The following is a 16,967-nucleotide window of genomic DNA, read 5'->3' as shown; positions in this document are numbered from 1 at the left end:
GGTATAGGTTAGCTACTATTAAAGCAGCAGAAGAAATAAAATGGCCTGATTGGCCAGCAGAAGTTTTACAAATTGCACAAAAGCATAAAGAGGTCTGGGCTACTAATAAGGCAGAATGTGGAAAAACTGAAGCAGAGGCAAGGATTAATGGGCCTGATCCCCCACTGCAAAGACAATATCAATATCCTAAAGAAGCGGAACCTAGTTTAATGAAGACTATTCAAGGACTTCTGGAGTAGGTTCTTATAGTAAAACAACAGAGCATAAATAATGCTTCTATTTGACCAGTTCTAACAGCAGATGGTAAAACTTGGAGGTTAACTATTGATCTTAGACCCCTCAATAAAGTAATGCCAATGACTGCTCCCATAATAGCAAAGTATCCTGAAGTAATTGCTTCCATTATGGGAGGAGCACGGTGGTTTACCGTCCTGGATCTCGCAAATGTGTTCTTTGCCTTCTGGTATAAATTTGCATTTACGTTTCAGGGATGAGAGTTCTGTTTCACTAGAAATCCGCAGGGTTTTCATAACTCACCAGCTGTTTGTCATATGCATGTGAATAAAATGTGGGATAAAATGCCTAATAAGGATAACATCATATCCTATGTAGATGATATCCTTATCAGTACAAAAACTAAGGAAGAGAATTGAGAAATATTAGATCAAGAATTACAAAATCTGAGGGAAAAAGGGTTCAAGGTTGTCCAGAAAAATCTCAAATATGCTAGCAACAAGTGAATTACCTAGGAGTAACATTAGGACAGAAAGGATGAACACCAGATAAACGAAGGATAGAATTATTGCAAAAGTTACCAGCCCCAACAGATGTGTCTATTTTAAGGTCATTCTTGGGGATAACTAATTTCTCAAGAGATTTTATAGAAAACTATGCAGAAAAAGCTAGCCCACTGTATCACTTGTTAAGGAAAGGTAAGAAAAGGGAATGGGGATTGGAAGAGCAGGAAGCTTTCACTCATCTTAGAAAGGCATTAGCACAAGCCCCAGTCTTGGCATATCCAAAAGAAGGACAGCCTTTTGTATTACAATTGGCTACTACAAACATTTGAATAAGTGCTATCTTAAGCCAAGACCATGGTACAGGTCTTTGACCTGTACTGTATGCTTCAAAGACTCTAGATGGAGTAGAACAAGGATTTATTCCTTATGAAAAAGAGGTATTGGCGTTAGTTTGGGCTTTGCAACATTGGGAATATCTAGTAGGACAATCCCCAGTGCTTTTGAAAACATCCCATTCACCTCTAAAATACATGCTGACAGGGAAAATTAATGATGGGCATGTTTCCAATCCCAGGTTAACAAAATGGACACTAGCTTTGTTAAATAAAAATATAGCCATGGAAAAGATTCCAAGTCTATCTCCAGTCTCTGATGGTCTGCTAATAGAAGCAGAACAACATGAATGTTCTTTATCAGAAATTCCCCCGAAGCACCTATATTATCAGAGAATATCAGACGAGAAGGTTTTTAAGGGTTAATGTTTGCCACATTCAGTGCAAGCTGCCAAAATTGTAGCAGTAATAGTGGTACTGGAGAACATGCAAAGACATGAAGCTGATTCTGACTGGGTACTGAGAGCTGTACAGTAACTCCTCATTTAACGTTGTAGTTAAGTTCCTGAAAAATGCGACTTTAAGCGAAATGATGTTAAGTGAATCCAATTTCTCCATAAGAATGCATGTAAATGAGGGGGTTAGGTTCCAGGGATTTTTTTTTTCTCCAGACAAAAGACTATATTATATATATATATATATATATATATACACACACAGTATAAGTTTTAAGCAAACAATTTAATACTGGTACACAGTGATGATGATTGTGACGCTTGGTTGAGGTGGAGGAGTCAGAAGGTGGGATATTTCCCTTACTGCTAAATGATGAACTAGCAATTGGCTGAGCCCTCAAGGGTTAACTCTTTCACTCTACAAGGCAGCAGGAATGGAGGGAGTATGTGTGTGAGAGAGAGAGAGAGAGATGCGCATTTTCCCTTTAAGTACACTGCCTTGTTAATTAGATCCTGAGCCCTGGTGTGTTCCCCCTGCTCTATGGAAGATGGGGTAAGCGAGGTGCAGGGGGGAGGGGGACACCCTGACATTAGCCTCCCTCTTCCTTCCCTCCCCCCCACATAGCAAGCAGGAGTCTCGGGGAGCAGCTCCAAGGCAGAGGGCAGGAGCAGCACATGGCAGTGGGGGGAGGGGACAGCTGAACTGCAGGCAGCTGCTGCACAGGGAACTTAGGGGAGCAGGGAGCTGATAGGGGGCTGCCGGGCCACCCTAGTTCCAAGCCCCCACCAGCTAGCTGCAACGGACTGCTCTTCCTGCAAGCAGTTGACAAAGCAGACGGCTGCCAAACGACGTTAGAAAAGAGCATTGCACAACTTTAAACGAGCATGTTCCTAAATTGATCAGCAACGTAACAACGAAACAATGTTAACCAGGATGACTTTAAGTGAGGAGTTACTGTAATAGATTGGATACCTCAATGGGAGAAGAGGGGTATAAAATCAGGAATGGTAAACCTATTAGTCATGCTGAAAAATTAACTTATTTATGGGGATTAGCACAACAAAGAAAAGACAGTTACCTTTTCCGTAACTAGTGGTCTTTGAGATGTGTTGCTCATGTCTATTCCACAGCACGCACACCTACTGTGTATTCCACAGTAGGTGTGCGTACTCGCCATGTGCACCGGTGCAGGAAGTTTTTCCTCTATCAGTACCCATAGGGGGGTGCACCCTCCACAACCCCTGAAGTGGCGCCTGCCTGGCGCGGTATAAGGGGAGCTGCGTGCTCCCCCCACCCTCAGTTTCTTCTTGCCAGACAACTCCGGCAGCGGGGAAGGAGGGCGGGATGTGGAATAGACATGAGCAACACATCTCGAAGAACACCAATTACGGAAAAGGTAACTGTCTTTTCATATATATATATATTTTCATAAAGCTAATGTTTAATTAAATAATACATACTTTTATAAAGGAAAAAGGGTCTTTTGTTATTCCTATCTTACAGACAAGAAAAGCCAAATGGTGGAAGATGCAGTTCTAGTCATCCTGGCTCTTCTGGGTATTTGTGGCTACTGCTGGATTCTGCTAGTGTGCGAATTTGGATACAAAGAAATAAAAAACGACAATTCAATGGACCAAGTTCAATTAAATGGCTATTGCCAAGGATGGCAGGTATAACAGGCCGCCGCTGCTGCCAAATGCCTGGGCCATGCTGGACCCACCTTTCCCCCTCCCTGCTTGAAGCGGGATTCTGCTTTCTGCCACAAGTTTTTTCTTATTATACTCTCTGCAGGTTTCAGGGCAGCTGAGGAGGCTGTATCTGCTATTTAGCTTTGTGGGTCCATTGGACTCCCCAGAGAAATTATTAATGAACCCAGGAAGCTGAGTAGCAGGTACAGCCTCCTCAGCCACCCCAGAACCTGCATGGGGCATATAAAAGATGAAGCTCAGCATTCTCTGCAGCTGCCGCTGCTCCAGTCTCCAGCACTCCATCTCCAACTCCCTCTCCGGAGAGCCCCACTGCCGCTTGCCGTTACCAGTTCCTCTTCTCTTCTCCGCTCGGCTCCCTCCCCACTTGGCCCCATCCCCATGTCCAGTCCCCACTCTCCTCCCCCACTTGTTCTCGTTGCCCAGCCACTTGCCTTGCCAGTTCCTTTTCGCCACTCCTTTTCCCTCTCCCTGCTCGGCCTCCCGCCGCTCGCCACAGTTCCCCTCTCAGCTCCCCGCCCCCACTTGCCGTGTGGGTTTCCTCCTCTCCCCCTCAGCCACTGCTCACTAGGTTCCTCCTCTCCACTCCTCCCCCCGCCCCATTCAGCTCCCCTGCTTGCTGCATGGGTTTCCTCCCCCCACCAGCCTCAGTCGCTGCTCACCAGGTTCATCCTCTCCATTCCTCCTCCCCCCTCCCCTCGTCCAGTCCCGCTTTCCCTGCTCAGTCCCCCCTGCTTGCTAGGTGGGGAGTGAGAAGGGAAAGGGGGAGACATGAGGCAACTGGGGAGGGGCAGGGCCTGGGGCGGAGTGGGGCTGGAGTGTGGCTGGGGCCGCGGGCAGAAGGAGGAGGACTGGGAGATAACCTCCCTGAGTGGAAGCTTCACTTGCCACCCATGGCTATTGCCAATAGTACTGTGTGTGAGGTGGTGGGGTTGTTTACAATTCCAGAAATAAGTGCAAAACTTCAGAATAACAGAAGTCTTAATGGGACCTATAAGGGCTATAAATGTTATTGCACAAAATCACTCAGGCAAAACGCTTATTGCAGACAATATTTGTAAGTGTTTTATTATATTTGCCCCTCTAAGCAAGGAAACCTTAGGTTCCCATGACCACCCATCATCAGAGTCAACAAAATGTGAATGGGTAGCTATAGAAGGAAAAGGTGCAATATGGGGAAAGACAGTAAGAACTGGACAATGGCAATGTGCACTAATAGACAAGTTTGAAATACTCGCTTGTTAGGATAGTCTCTTGGTAGCCCCAGAAAGGATAATAGTATCCCTTTAGTAATTAAAATACCAACAAATAGCATCCAGGCAAAAGAAGGGAAAAATAATATTACTATGATGTGCGAATGGTCCTCGGATATAGATAAGAAGAAATGGAGTTTAGTAAATCAAACCAAAATATTAAATATGAAAGAGGGTCATACTCAATGGATAAACCCACCTACTCCATGGGATAAAGGGAAAATTATCCAAATTTCTGTAATATTAAGTGGACAAAAATGTCAATGGATTTGGGTAAACAAGGGAGAAACATGGGCACATATAATCGATATGTCATTGACACAGCAAAATAAGACAATTATAAATGATGGCCAAGGGAAAGGTAAACCTATGCTATGGTACATAGGAGGAGGGATTTGTGTATGAAATTACACTGGAATAAATAACTGTGCACAAATTTTAGGGAAAAGCCCTTCATGTGCTTTCATAGCATGGTATGCCCCCAAATGGACAAAAGATAAAGAATTATTATTAAAATAGGCTCACAACAATGCTAAAATGAAGGATACTTTATTTAATGTAATTGATCCCCAAGGAGGAGTCAGTAGAGTAAGCACTCAATGTGAAACACGAGCAAAAGTAGTATTTAGGAATCAATTGAGCCTGCAAGCACCTTGGTATAGACCAGGAATCGGCAATCTTTGCCTATGGCCTGCCAGGGCCAGGCCAGTTTGTTTACCTGCCGCGTCCACAGGTTCGGCTGATCGCAGCTCCCACTGGCCGTGGTTTGCTGTCCGAGGCCAATGGGGGCGGTGGGAAGCGGCGGCCAGCACATCCCTCAGCCCGTGTCGCTTCCTGCAGCCCCCATTGGCCTGGAGCGGCAAACCGTGGCCAGTGGGAGCCGCGATCGGCCGAACCTGCGGACGCGGCAGGTAAGGAAAGCAGCCCAGCCTGCCAGGGTGCTTACCTTGGCGGGCTGCAGGTTGCCAATCTCTGGTATAGAAAAATAATAGGGGGTAGTGAATGTAAGGGAAATGGTACAAGCCAAGTTTTATTTGTCTATTGGGATGAAGGTAGTGTAATTAAAACAAAAAGACGTGGAAATGGAACATGGAGAATTACCGGCCCTCAGATCAATTATACTTTTACTATTCTATGGATATCCAAACCTAAACTAATTAACATTGGTCCTTATATAGTAAAAGAGGATGTTAAAACACAATTAATAATAGACCCCACTTATTTCCTGAAAAAGGTAATAATAGATTTAGCCTCTATGAACATTTAATCCATATAGCCACAATGTATTAAATACACTGAATCTGTTTGTGGGATGGAAAAAATGGACAGAAATCCAACTTTCATTAAAAGCCACCACTAATAGAAAAAAAGAAGCTTAATAGATACAGCTTTAGGAAGAGCAGGTACAGAACTCGGAGTGTTGAATAGCATAGATGCAGAAGTATTGGCTAATAAATTAAATGCAGTAGGACAACACTTGGGAGCTTTGTCAAAACATCTACATAAGCACTCGCCATCAGCTAATAGCGAGTTTATTCCCTGGCTCAGAAAAATTACAAAAGGCTGATTATTTAGCCATACTACATATCGTAGAGGTATTACAAAGCAATGTATCCATGGCACTGGCTTGCATACAAGCACAGACTTGGACTAATGATGTGGTGAAAGACATAATAAGAGATGGGATGTGAGGAATTTTACCTTTAAAAATAAGAAGTATAATGTGGAAATATGCCACTAGGGTGAAATAAAAGATATATTCCTGGTGGAAAATGATAAATTTCACATATAATCCTCAAATGAATCAAATTACTACATACAGTCATAATGTCCAATGCCCAAATAGAATGGATATCTCCTATTGTAATGCTAGGGTTAAATATTAATAGTAGTATAATGCAACCAATAGAACAAACACTATAGGCCACAAGGCAAAACCGTACATGGAAAACTGTGGAACTTGAGGCCTGTATGGAAGAATGTGGAATTGGATATATTTGTAATAGTGATAAACATACATCATATGGCTGGATTGTAAGTGACTAATGGGGAAAATGCCATTATCAGCTAGATCCTTTCCCATTTAATGGATCCTTCGTTATAGATATTGGAAATAAATGTGTATGTGTTAGAAGATGTTGTAAATTGTTTAAGTTAATCATGTATTCAATGTAACTCATAACCGTTATGAAAACAAATGTTGTTGTAATATCACCTCGATGATTGGTTGGAATTTCAAATTCATGCTACCTGAAATTGGTAATGAGGAAATTAGGGATCAGTATCAGATATATAAAAAGGTTGATCCAATACCTTTGGAAATAAATATAAGTTTAGTTAAGCAATTAATGGATCATCCTGACTTACAAAGACAACAACAAAGGGCTCAGGAAAATGCACAAAAGGCTATGATTACTCTTCACCACTCTCTAAGAAAACTGAGCACACTATAGAGTGTATAAAAAGTGATACCAAAAATAACAGGTGGAAAATGTTCTTGGGATGGTCTCCTAGAGCAACAGGATTCTTTAATACAATTTTACAGCCTGTTGTGATAGTATTAGCATTTCAGATTATGATGGCATTTATACTTATTATCCTGGTGTGCTGGATCAAACAAAATTTTAAGCAGCTAAAGCATGTACAGTCCACAAGCCTTAAAAGAAACTATAATGGCACACAGGAAAGTGTGACCCTAGTGAGAATCAAGGATGGTGAGGAATTGTGCCAGTAAGAAGAGGTATCTGCTCGGTCTCACAGGAGAGCCTTGAGCCCATACTGGACAAGACCAAACATCCACTGAACTCACTATTTAAACAAGTGGTGGGTTGATAAATAAGTATATCACCCACCAAGGAGGGGACTGATACAAGAGGCTTTTAGTTGCTCTATGCTGTGAAAGAAAATTAGCAGCACCATGGAGAGGTGTCAGCCGTGCAGCTGTCAATATGCAAAGAAGAGAAAAAACACTGTAAAATTCACCTCCCCCAATTAGCATAATAAAGGGGTGACAATATCATAATGCCTAAACATGAATAAAAAAAATGTAGTTAGCTAAAGATTTAAGGCTTTTTGATAAGTAATAAATAGTGATAGGTTAGAGCAGGTTTCCAAAATGGTGGCTGCAATGATTTTACATTAGAAAAATTAAAATGGAGGACTCAGGCTGAATTGACCAATAGCAGACAGGTAACTGGGGTGAAATAAAGTTCAGCAGGGTGAGATTAAGGGATGGGTCAGTCAGGTAAGAAGGAGGTTCTCAGCTAGGTCTGGCTCAAATGACAGGTAAAGCTGATTGGCTGAATAGGTATCACCCCATAAAGAGGAACTATGCTAATTACTAGTATTGAGAGAGAGCAACCAATCAGAAAAGATCAAAAATAGTATACAAGGCAGAGAGATGACAGGCTTCAGGGTAGGTGTGTGGGTGAGCAGGAGAGCAGAGGAGAAGACAGCAGCAGACTGAATATCACTGAAATCCTTGACAGAGCAGAAGGACCATAGACGGTGCAGAGGGATTTTAGAAAGAAAGTAAGTATAATTCCTTCTTAATGATAAGGAATGCATGGGACTGATTGTAAATAAAACTGAATGTCTGTGTCTGAATGGATTTTACCCCACCATTCTATGATTGCCTGATCAGAACTCATAGAATGTTATTTAGTAATGTCCTTTAATGTGTAATATTGTAATGCAGTTTTATACATATGTAAAAGAGTTCTGTATGTTACATTGTAATAAGTTTGGTATTATATTGTAGCACTGCATTAAGGCTTTATACATATGCATAAAGGGTCTATGTGTATTGTATTGTGCAACATTGTATCAGCTATATAGTTTATGTAGTCTGTCGTGTCGCCTCCCTATATGATTTCTAAATGCAATGCAACTGTACTATGCTCTGGGTTATGTTTCACAATGCATTCTTTCTTGATTATTAAATGTATTGTAACTGAATATTTACTTAAATAAATGTTACTTTGTTTTTGAAGAATTACTGCTTTAGCGTCAATCCTTTGAGCGGAAGCCTGTATCCGGGTCCTCTCATGGTTTGACAGAACTAGTCTGTCCTGGGCAGACCTCTGAGGGGCAGAGACAAACTCCCTGGTAAAACCTGGGCAATTCCTCTAGGGCAGGCCACCTCCTGTTACCCATTAACACAGGCTAAATTGACAATTTGTTTACAGTTATAGGAAGGCCATTATTGGGTGCCTCGGGTCCAAATTTTGGAGTAACATGTGAACGTAGGAATAAGTGTCCTATTTCAGTGCTCTTATTCCAAAATAAGAGTGTCCACATGCAGACTTGCACTGAAATAACAAAAGTAGTAAATTACAATAGATTTAGTTATTATGGTGTACATTTGTGTAGATGAGCCCTTAAAATAAACCCACTGCTTCACAGGAAACTAGTGGAGATGAGTGTGTAGAAGAAATCACAGAAATGTAGATCAGGAAGGAACCTTGAGAGCGCATCTAGTCCAGTCCTCTGAGCTGAGGGAGGGCCATGTATACCTATACCAGCGATACTCAGACCTCAGTTGTTCATGAGCCAAATTAGCGATCAGTATTACCCAAAAGAGCCACAGTAGTGTGAATTCATAGTTTCATTTACTATTTATAGTGTCAGTGTCTATTTCCTTTATATTCATACTTCTATTCCTATGGCCTTTCTGAATTCAGAGTTTTGTGGTTCCAAAATATCATAATAAACCCTACTTTTATCCAAGTTCTCTCTGAGGTAGAGCAGGTCTTCTATGGAGTACTCATCATGCCTTCCTGTCCAAACAGTCAGGCTGTACCTGTATTAACAGAGTTATTAAAAATCCATATTTTTATCTTAGTACAACGCATGAGACACATAGAAAGACAGTACTAATAGGCTTCTAAAATAATTAGGACTCTGGTATCTTAATTTCAGATACAACTACATATACAAAACTAAAGGATGTTAAGGTTGGAAAGTCAAGCAATCAAAAGTTAGGAAATAACAGAATTAAGGTTGCCTGGGCACTATTAATTCAGCATCCTTGTGCCTGTGTATTATGATACAGTATTTAATTACATGATCACATACACCTCTTGGGAGCCAAAAAATCTTACCGCGTTATATCGAACTTGCTTTGATCTGCCAGAGCGCTGCTTTACCGCCTTATATCCGAATTCATGTTATATCGGGATAGAGGTGTACTATTTTTTCCCACCGGATCATAAGATAGATGATGCTCAATGGTATCTATTCAATATTTCTTTTTGTTCTCACCATTCTATCCCTCTCCAATGCTAAACAATTCACTTAAACCAAACGCTTCATAGGTGGTCACTGATTGTGTTCCTGCAGTTTCTGGATGTTCATCTTGAGATATCTGGGGCCGTATTTGCCATAGTGCTGAATACTCATTGGAACAACTGAAGTCAATTGGAGCTATGCACTAAAACATAAAATACTATAAAATGCAAGTATCAGGGGGTAGCCGTGTTAGTCTGTATCTACAAAAACAACAAGGAGTCTGATGGCACCTTAAAGACTAACAGATTTATTTGGGCATAAGCTTTCGTGAGTAAAAACCTCACTTCTTCGGATGCATACCTATGCATACAAACTTTAAAAAATTTATCTTTACTACACCCTTGTGAAGTAAGATGGTGGTGTTATCCCCATTTACAGAGGAGGATCTGAAACTCAGAGGTCAAGGGCAAAATTGTCAAGTGTCAACTAATTTGGGGTGTCCAATTTGAGAAACCTAGGACCTGATTTTTTTTTTTTTAAGAGTACTTAGCATTTTATAAAAACAACAAGGAGTCTGGTGGCACCTTAAAGACTAACAGATTTATTTGGGCATAAGCTTTCGTGAGTAAAAACCTCACTTCTTCGGATGCATAGGTTTTTACTCACGAAAGCTTATGCCCAAATAAATCTGTAATGTATTGTATTCATTTCATGAAATGTAAACACTGAATCTAATACAAAGTATATAAAAAATGCAACCGTTTAAATTGGTTTGAATTGATTCCAAATTATGAGATTAAACTATTGAGTCTATTTGACTACATTTGTGATGAACTTAGTGCAATGTGTCTTAGTTTCAAGCCTTTGCAGATTCAGTTATGAAATAATTTGAAAAATAAGTTTAGTAGAATACTTTGTGCACACATAAATTGCCTCACTTTATTATGGCAGACCGAATATCTTTAGTCCATTTTTTTTTTTAAATGGGAAAATTCCCATTTAAAAAAATCATTTCATTTTGCTCTTTTATTGATAATGTAGTAACTATCTTGAATGCAAATTAATATATGACAAAATAAATTTTAAAACTGAATATGGTATTTTGAAAAAAATGCTTTTTAATATGGTTTGTAATGTGTGTATATAATAAATGTGTAACATCTGACTAGTATCTGCCTTTATCATGCAAATGACTAAACAAGAAGTCCTCAAACTTACCTGTTTGACTTCTGTAATAACCAAAGCAACTCAGATGTTGACTGTTGTACCAAAGCTGCTCTAACAGGGAATGTTACAGGCTGAGTAAGTGCATCACATATCTGAGCCATCTCTTTCACCATTGCCCAACTGTATCCTATTGGAAAGATCATTTGATGCAGTATTAAGAAACTCTCCACATTCTGTCAGAATATAAAGGTATCATGATTTATAAAATAGTTAGAAAAGATATACTGCTATTCCATACTGTCGACATGTGGATTTTGTGAAAATCTACTATTTCTAAAAATGAAATTGAACAAAAAAAAAGACTATGAACAAAAATGAAACTGACTACTCATTTTCACTGTCCAAGTTCAGAAAAATGCCAGAAGTAAATATCAGCATAAATAGTGAAAAATAAATTATATTTGTAAATTCTGTGTTTCAGTTATTTAAATGTTATTTGTAATACTGTCAAATAAATATTAGTTATGAGGAAATCCTGGCCCCACTGAAGTAACTGGGAATTCTGCCATTGACTTCAATGGAGACATGATTTTTAACATGACAGTGACCCTTTAAAATAAAAAAATCTTTGAAAGAATAAGAAAAAAAGGTAATTCTAAAATTATTTCAGAAAGAATAAAAGAAAGAACCGACATCATTTTAAGTTATACAGAAATGAAGTGGCTAAAAATATTTTAGTTAGGGCTTGGAGAAAATATGTTTAAAAGCAAGCAATTTAACACAGTTTAAAAATTGCTTGCTTTTAACATCTATTTTTGCAAGCTTCGAAGCTAGTAAAAAAATTTATTTGTTCTTTAATTTAATGGAAAGTGTCAGGTAACCTTAACTACAGGCCTTGCTATCTGTGCCACCTATAACATCACAGTGATAAAAACCACTAGTGGCCAGCAGCATCTTGTCTACACCAGTGCTCCCATTGGTGAAGTTGCATCAGTGTTAGAGAAGTGCAAACTTTTGGGGAAAAGATTAAGGTAGGCCCAGTCTTTACGTAGAACTGTGATTTAATAAGCAGGTAATAACCACCCCAAATATCCAGTTACAATAAGTGCAGTTACACTGTGTCCATACAGTCACATTTTGCACAACAGTCAAGCATCAAATGTATTTGTACATTCACACTTATCACACAGTTTTCCTCTGTGTGTATGAAAGCACTCTGGGGAAAAAAAATTGGGCTGATATTACATAGTGCCCCAGCCAGGAATTAAATGCCCAGGCAACTTTATCCACAGAGTACCAACACCACCACTTGGGGCAATGCACTCTGGGATGTTGTATTGCACAGAGAGGTGGAAGAAAGAAGGACCAGACAGCCCTGTCACCGAAACATGATTATCTGCTCCTGCCTAAAAACAACACAACAGTGTTACAACCTGATTACAGGAAGACAAAAACACACCTAGGCTGCCAGCAAGGGCAATACATAGTTAACTGTCACCTTATCTTACTCTAACATTCCTCTTACTTACATACTATGCCAGCCTCTTCTGAAAACAAAGTTACATGAAAAATCTCTCAAAAGCAGAAACAATTAGTTAGAATCTGTGTGTCCAGAACTAGTTATGTTGTACCAACCGCCTGTACCTGTGTGAAGTTTTAAACTAGCAAGTGTCAGAATGAGTGCCTTTGGCTGCTAAGTATTGTTTTTGCTGTTTTTTTACAAGTGCACATATCATAAGCCTTCCATTTCCGATTCTCAGCTTTGATGTGAAAATGTAACTGTTGCAATCATAGAAGATCAGCTGCTTTTTTATATTATAAAGTGAGGTAAGAATGAAACAAAAGCTCCTGTCTGAGGGTATGTCTACACTACGAAATTAGGTCGAATTTATAGAAGCCGGTTTTATAGAAATCGGTTGTATACAGCTGACTCTGTGTGTCCCCACATAAAATGCTCTAAGTGCTCTAGTCGGTGGACCGCGTCCACAGTTCCGAGGCTGGCGTCGACTTCCGGAGCATTGCACTACGGGTAGCTATCCCACAGTTCCCGCAGTCTCCGCCGCCCAGTGGAATTCTGGGTTGAGATCCCAATGCCTGAATGATGCAAAACAGTGTCGCGGGGGGTTCTGGGTACATGTCGTCAGGCCCCTTCCCCTCCGTCAGAGCACCGGCAGACAATAGATTCGCGCCTTTTTACCTGGGTTACCTGTGCAGACAATATACCACGGCAAGCATGGAGCCCGCTCAGATAAGCTCACCGTCACCATATGTCATCAGAGTGCCGGCAGACGTGGTACTGCATTGCTACACAGCAGCAGCAGCTAACTGCCTTTTGGCGGTAGACGGTGCAACATGACTGGCAGCCGTAGAGCTGCATTGCACCAGCCCCTTGCCTTTTGGTAGAAGATGATATATTACGATTGGTATCCATAGTCATCGTACTGCAGTGGCTGTCAATCATGGGCACCTGGGCAGACATGCAACTGTCTCAATGATGATGGCTATCAGTCATAGTATGCTATTTTCTGCCAATCGCCCAGTATTGTCTGCTAAGCACCCAGAAGAGGCCGAGGGCGATCTGGATGCTGGCAGACATGGGGCTGAATTGCTACACAGCAGCAGCCCCTTGCCTTTTGGTAAAAGATGGTATATTACAACTGGTATCCGTCATCGTCATACTGCAGTGGCTATCAGTCATGCTGCACTGTCGGCTGCCAGCTTAAGATGTAAAAAATAGATTTGTTCTGTATTCATTTGCTTCCCCTCCCTCCGTGAAATCAACGGCCTGCTAAACCCAGGGTTTTGAGTTTAATCTTTGGGGGTGGGGACCATTCTGTGTGACAGTTCTTTGTGTTTCTCCCTGATGCACAGCCACCTTTCTTGATTTTAATTCCCTGTACCTGTACGCCATGTCGTTACTCGGCCCTCCCTCCCTCCTTCCCCTGGTCCGTCAGATACTAGTTTCGCGCCTTTTATCAGACCAGGCGCCAAAGCTAGCACTGAGATCATGGAGCCCGCTCAGATTACCGTGGCAATTATGAGCACTATGAACACCACACGCACTGTCCTGGAGTATATGCAGAGCCAGGACATGCCAAAGCAAAACCCGGACCAGCCGAGGAGGCGATTGCAGCGCGGCGACGAGAGTGATGAGAAAATTGACATGGACATAGACCTCTCACAAGGCACAGGCCCCAGCAATGTGGAAATCATGGTGTTATTGGGGCAGGTTCATGCCATGGAACGCCGATTCTGGGCCCGGGAAACAAGCACAGACTGTTGGGACCACATCTTGCTGCAGGTGTGGGACGATTCCCAGTGGCTGCAAAACTTTCGCATGCGTAAGGGCACTTTCATTGAACTTTGTGACTTGCTTTCCCCTGCCCTGAAGCGCCAGAAAACCAGGATGAGAGCAGCCCTCACATTTGAGAAGCGAGTGGCGATAGCCCTGTGGAAGCTTGCAACGCCAGACAGCTACCGGTCAGTTAGGAATCAATTTGGAGTGGGCAAATCTACTGTGGGGGCTGCTGTGATTCAAGTTGCCAGGGCAATCAAAGACCTGGTGATATCAAGGGTAGTGACTCTGGGAAACGTGCAGGCCATAGTGGATGGCTTTGCTGCAATGGGATTCCCAAACTGTGGTGGGGCCATAGACGGAACCCATATCCCTATCTTGGCACCGGAGCACCAAGCCACCAAGTACATAAACGGCAAGGGGTACTTTTCAATGCTGCTGCAAGCCCTGGTGGATGACAAGGGACGTTTCACCAACATCAACGTGGGATGGCCGGGAAAGGTACATGATGCTCGCGTCTTCAGGCTCTCTGCTCTGTTTCGAAAGCTGGAGGAAGGGACTTTCTTCCCGGACCAGAATGTAACCGTTGGGGATGTTGAAATGCCTATCATTATCCTTGGGGACCCAGCCTACCCCTTAATGCCATGGCTCATGAAGCCGTACACAGGCAGCCTGGACAGGAGTCAGGACCTGTTCAACTACAGGCTGACCAAGTGCCGAATGGTGGTGGAATGTGCATTTGGACGTTTAAAAGCACGCTGGCGCAGCTTACTGACTTGCTCAGACCTCAGCGAAAAGAATATCCCCATTGTTATTGCTGCTTGCTGTGCGCGCCACAATATCTGTGAGAGTAAGGGGGAGACATTTATGGCGGGGTGGCAGGTTGAGGCAAATCGCCTGGCCGCTGATTACGCGCAGCCAGACACCAGGGCGGTTAGAGGAGCACAGCAGGGCGCAGTGCGCATCAGAGAAGCTTTGAAAACGAGTTTTGTGACTGGCCAGGCTAAGGTGTGAAACTTCTGTTTGTTTCTCCTTGATGAACCCTCCGCCCCCCCCACCCGGTTCACTCTACTTCCCTGTAAACCAACCACCCCACCCTCCCCTCCCCACTTCGAGCACCGCTTGCAGAGGCAATAAAGTCATTGTTACTTCACATTCATACATTCTTTATTAATTCAGCACACAACTAGGGGGATAATTGCCAAGGTAGCTTGGGATGGGTGGGGGAGGAGGGAAGGAAAAGGACACACTGCATTTTAAAACTTTACTCTTACTGAAGGCCAGCCTTCTGATGCTCGGGCAATCATCTGGGGTGGAGTGACTGGGTGGCCGGAGGCCCCCGCACCGTGTTCTTGGGCGTCTGGGTGAGGAGGCTATGGAACTTGGGGAGGAGGGCTGTTGGTTACACAGGGGTTGTAGCGGCTGTCTCTGCTCCTGCTGCCTTTCCTGCAGCTCAACCATACGCTGGAGCATATCAGTTTGATGCTCTAGCAGCCGGAGCATCGACTCTTGCCTTCTGTCTGCAAGCTGACGCCACCTATCATCTTCAGCCCGCCACTTGCTCTGTTCATCCCGCGATTCAGCCCGCCCCACCTCTCCTCTCGTTCATATTATGCTTTTCTGTAGTCTGACATTGACTGCCTCCACGCATTCTGCTGTGCTCTATCACTGTGGGAGGACATCTGGAGCTCCGTGAACATATCGTCCCGCGTCCTCCGTTTTCTCTTTCTAATCTTCACTAGCCTCTGTGAAGGAGAAACATTTGCAGCTGGTGGAGGAGAAGGGAGAGGTGGTTAAAAAAGACACATTTTAGAGAACAATGGGTACACTCTTTCACGTTAAATTCTGCTGTTCACATTACACAGCACATGTGCTTTCATTACAAGGTCGCATTTTTCCTCTTATAGTGAGGGCCTGCCGGTTTGGTGTGAGATATCACTCACGCAGTGCCAGGCAACAGATTTCGGCTTGCAGGCAGCCATGGTAAGCCACAGTCTTTTTTAGCTTTTTTAACCTTCTTAACATGTGGGAATGGTTTCAAACAGCAGCGCCCTCATTTCCCATATCAAGCATGAATTGGGTTGGCCATTTAAAATGAGTTTGCAATGTAAAAGGAGGGGCTGCGGTTAACATGCAGCACAAACCCAACTAACCCCCCTCCCCTCCCACACCCAATTCTCTGGGATGATCACTTCACCCCTCCCCCCACCGCGTGGCTAACAGCGGGGAACATTTCTGTTCAGCAGAACAGGAACGGGCACCTCTGAATGTCCCCTTAATAAAATCACCCCATTTCAACCAGGTGACCATGAATGATATCACCCTCCTGAGGATAACAAAGAGCGATAAGGAATGGATGTTGTCTGCATGACAGCAAACACCGGGACCATACACTACAATGCTTTGTTATGCAATGATTCCAGACTACGTGCTACTGGCCTGGCGTGGTAAAGTGTCCTACCATGGTGGACAGGATAAGGCAGCCCTCCCCAGAAACCTTTTGCAAAGGCTTTGGGAGTACATGAAGGAGAGCTTTCTGGAGATGTCCCTGGAGGATTTCCGCTCCATCCCCATACACGTTAACAGACTTTTCCAGTAGCTGTACTGGCCGCGATTGCCAGGGCAAATTAATCATTAATCATTAAACACGCTTGCTTTTAAACCATGTGTAATATTTACAAAGGTACACTCACCAGAGGTCCCCTGTGTGCCCTCAGGGTCTTGGGTGAGTTCGGGGGTTACTGGTTCCAGGTCCAGGGTGACAAACATATCCTGGCTGTTGCGGAAAC

At 42.8% G+C, this 16,967-nt stretch overlaps 1 protein-coding gene across 3 annotated transcripts in view; it reads right to left on the bottom strand.

Annotated features, from left to right (window-relative positions):
* FAM151B (family with sequence similarity 151 member B) overlaps window positions 1–16,967 on the bottom strand; it is a 109,664-nt gene that overhangs the window by 75,777 nt on the left and 16,920 nt on the right. Inside the window, exons 5-7 of one of the 3 annotated variants that reach the window (XM_034773345.1) lie at window positions 10,935–11,070; window positions 9,206–9,288; window positions 5,428–6,737 (exon numbers count right to left, since the gene is read on the bottom strand). In XM_034773345.1, the coding sequence (XP_034629236.1) occupies window positions 6,673–6,737; window positions 9,206–9,288; window positions 10,935–11,070 (284 nt within the window). In that variant the 3' untranslated portion in view covers window positions 5,428–6,672. Of the gene's footprint in view, window positions 1–5,427; window positions 9,289–10,934; window positions 11,071–16,967 lie in introns of those variants that run through there. The other 2 variants (XM_034773346.1, XM_034773344.1) reach the window with 2 other exon arrangements.

The sequence above is a fragment of the Trachemys scripta genome, chromosome 6 (assembly GCF_013100865.1).
Source record: "Trachemys scripta elegans isolate TJP31775 chromosome 6, CAS_Tse_1.0, whole genome shotgun sequence".
NCBI classification, from domain to species: Eukaryota; Metazoa; Chordata; order Testudines; family Emydidae; genus Trachemys; species Trachemys scripta.
Note: the sequence above shows the minus strand (reverse complement) of the source record. Positions and strands in the feature narration are given on the sequence as shown.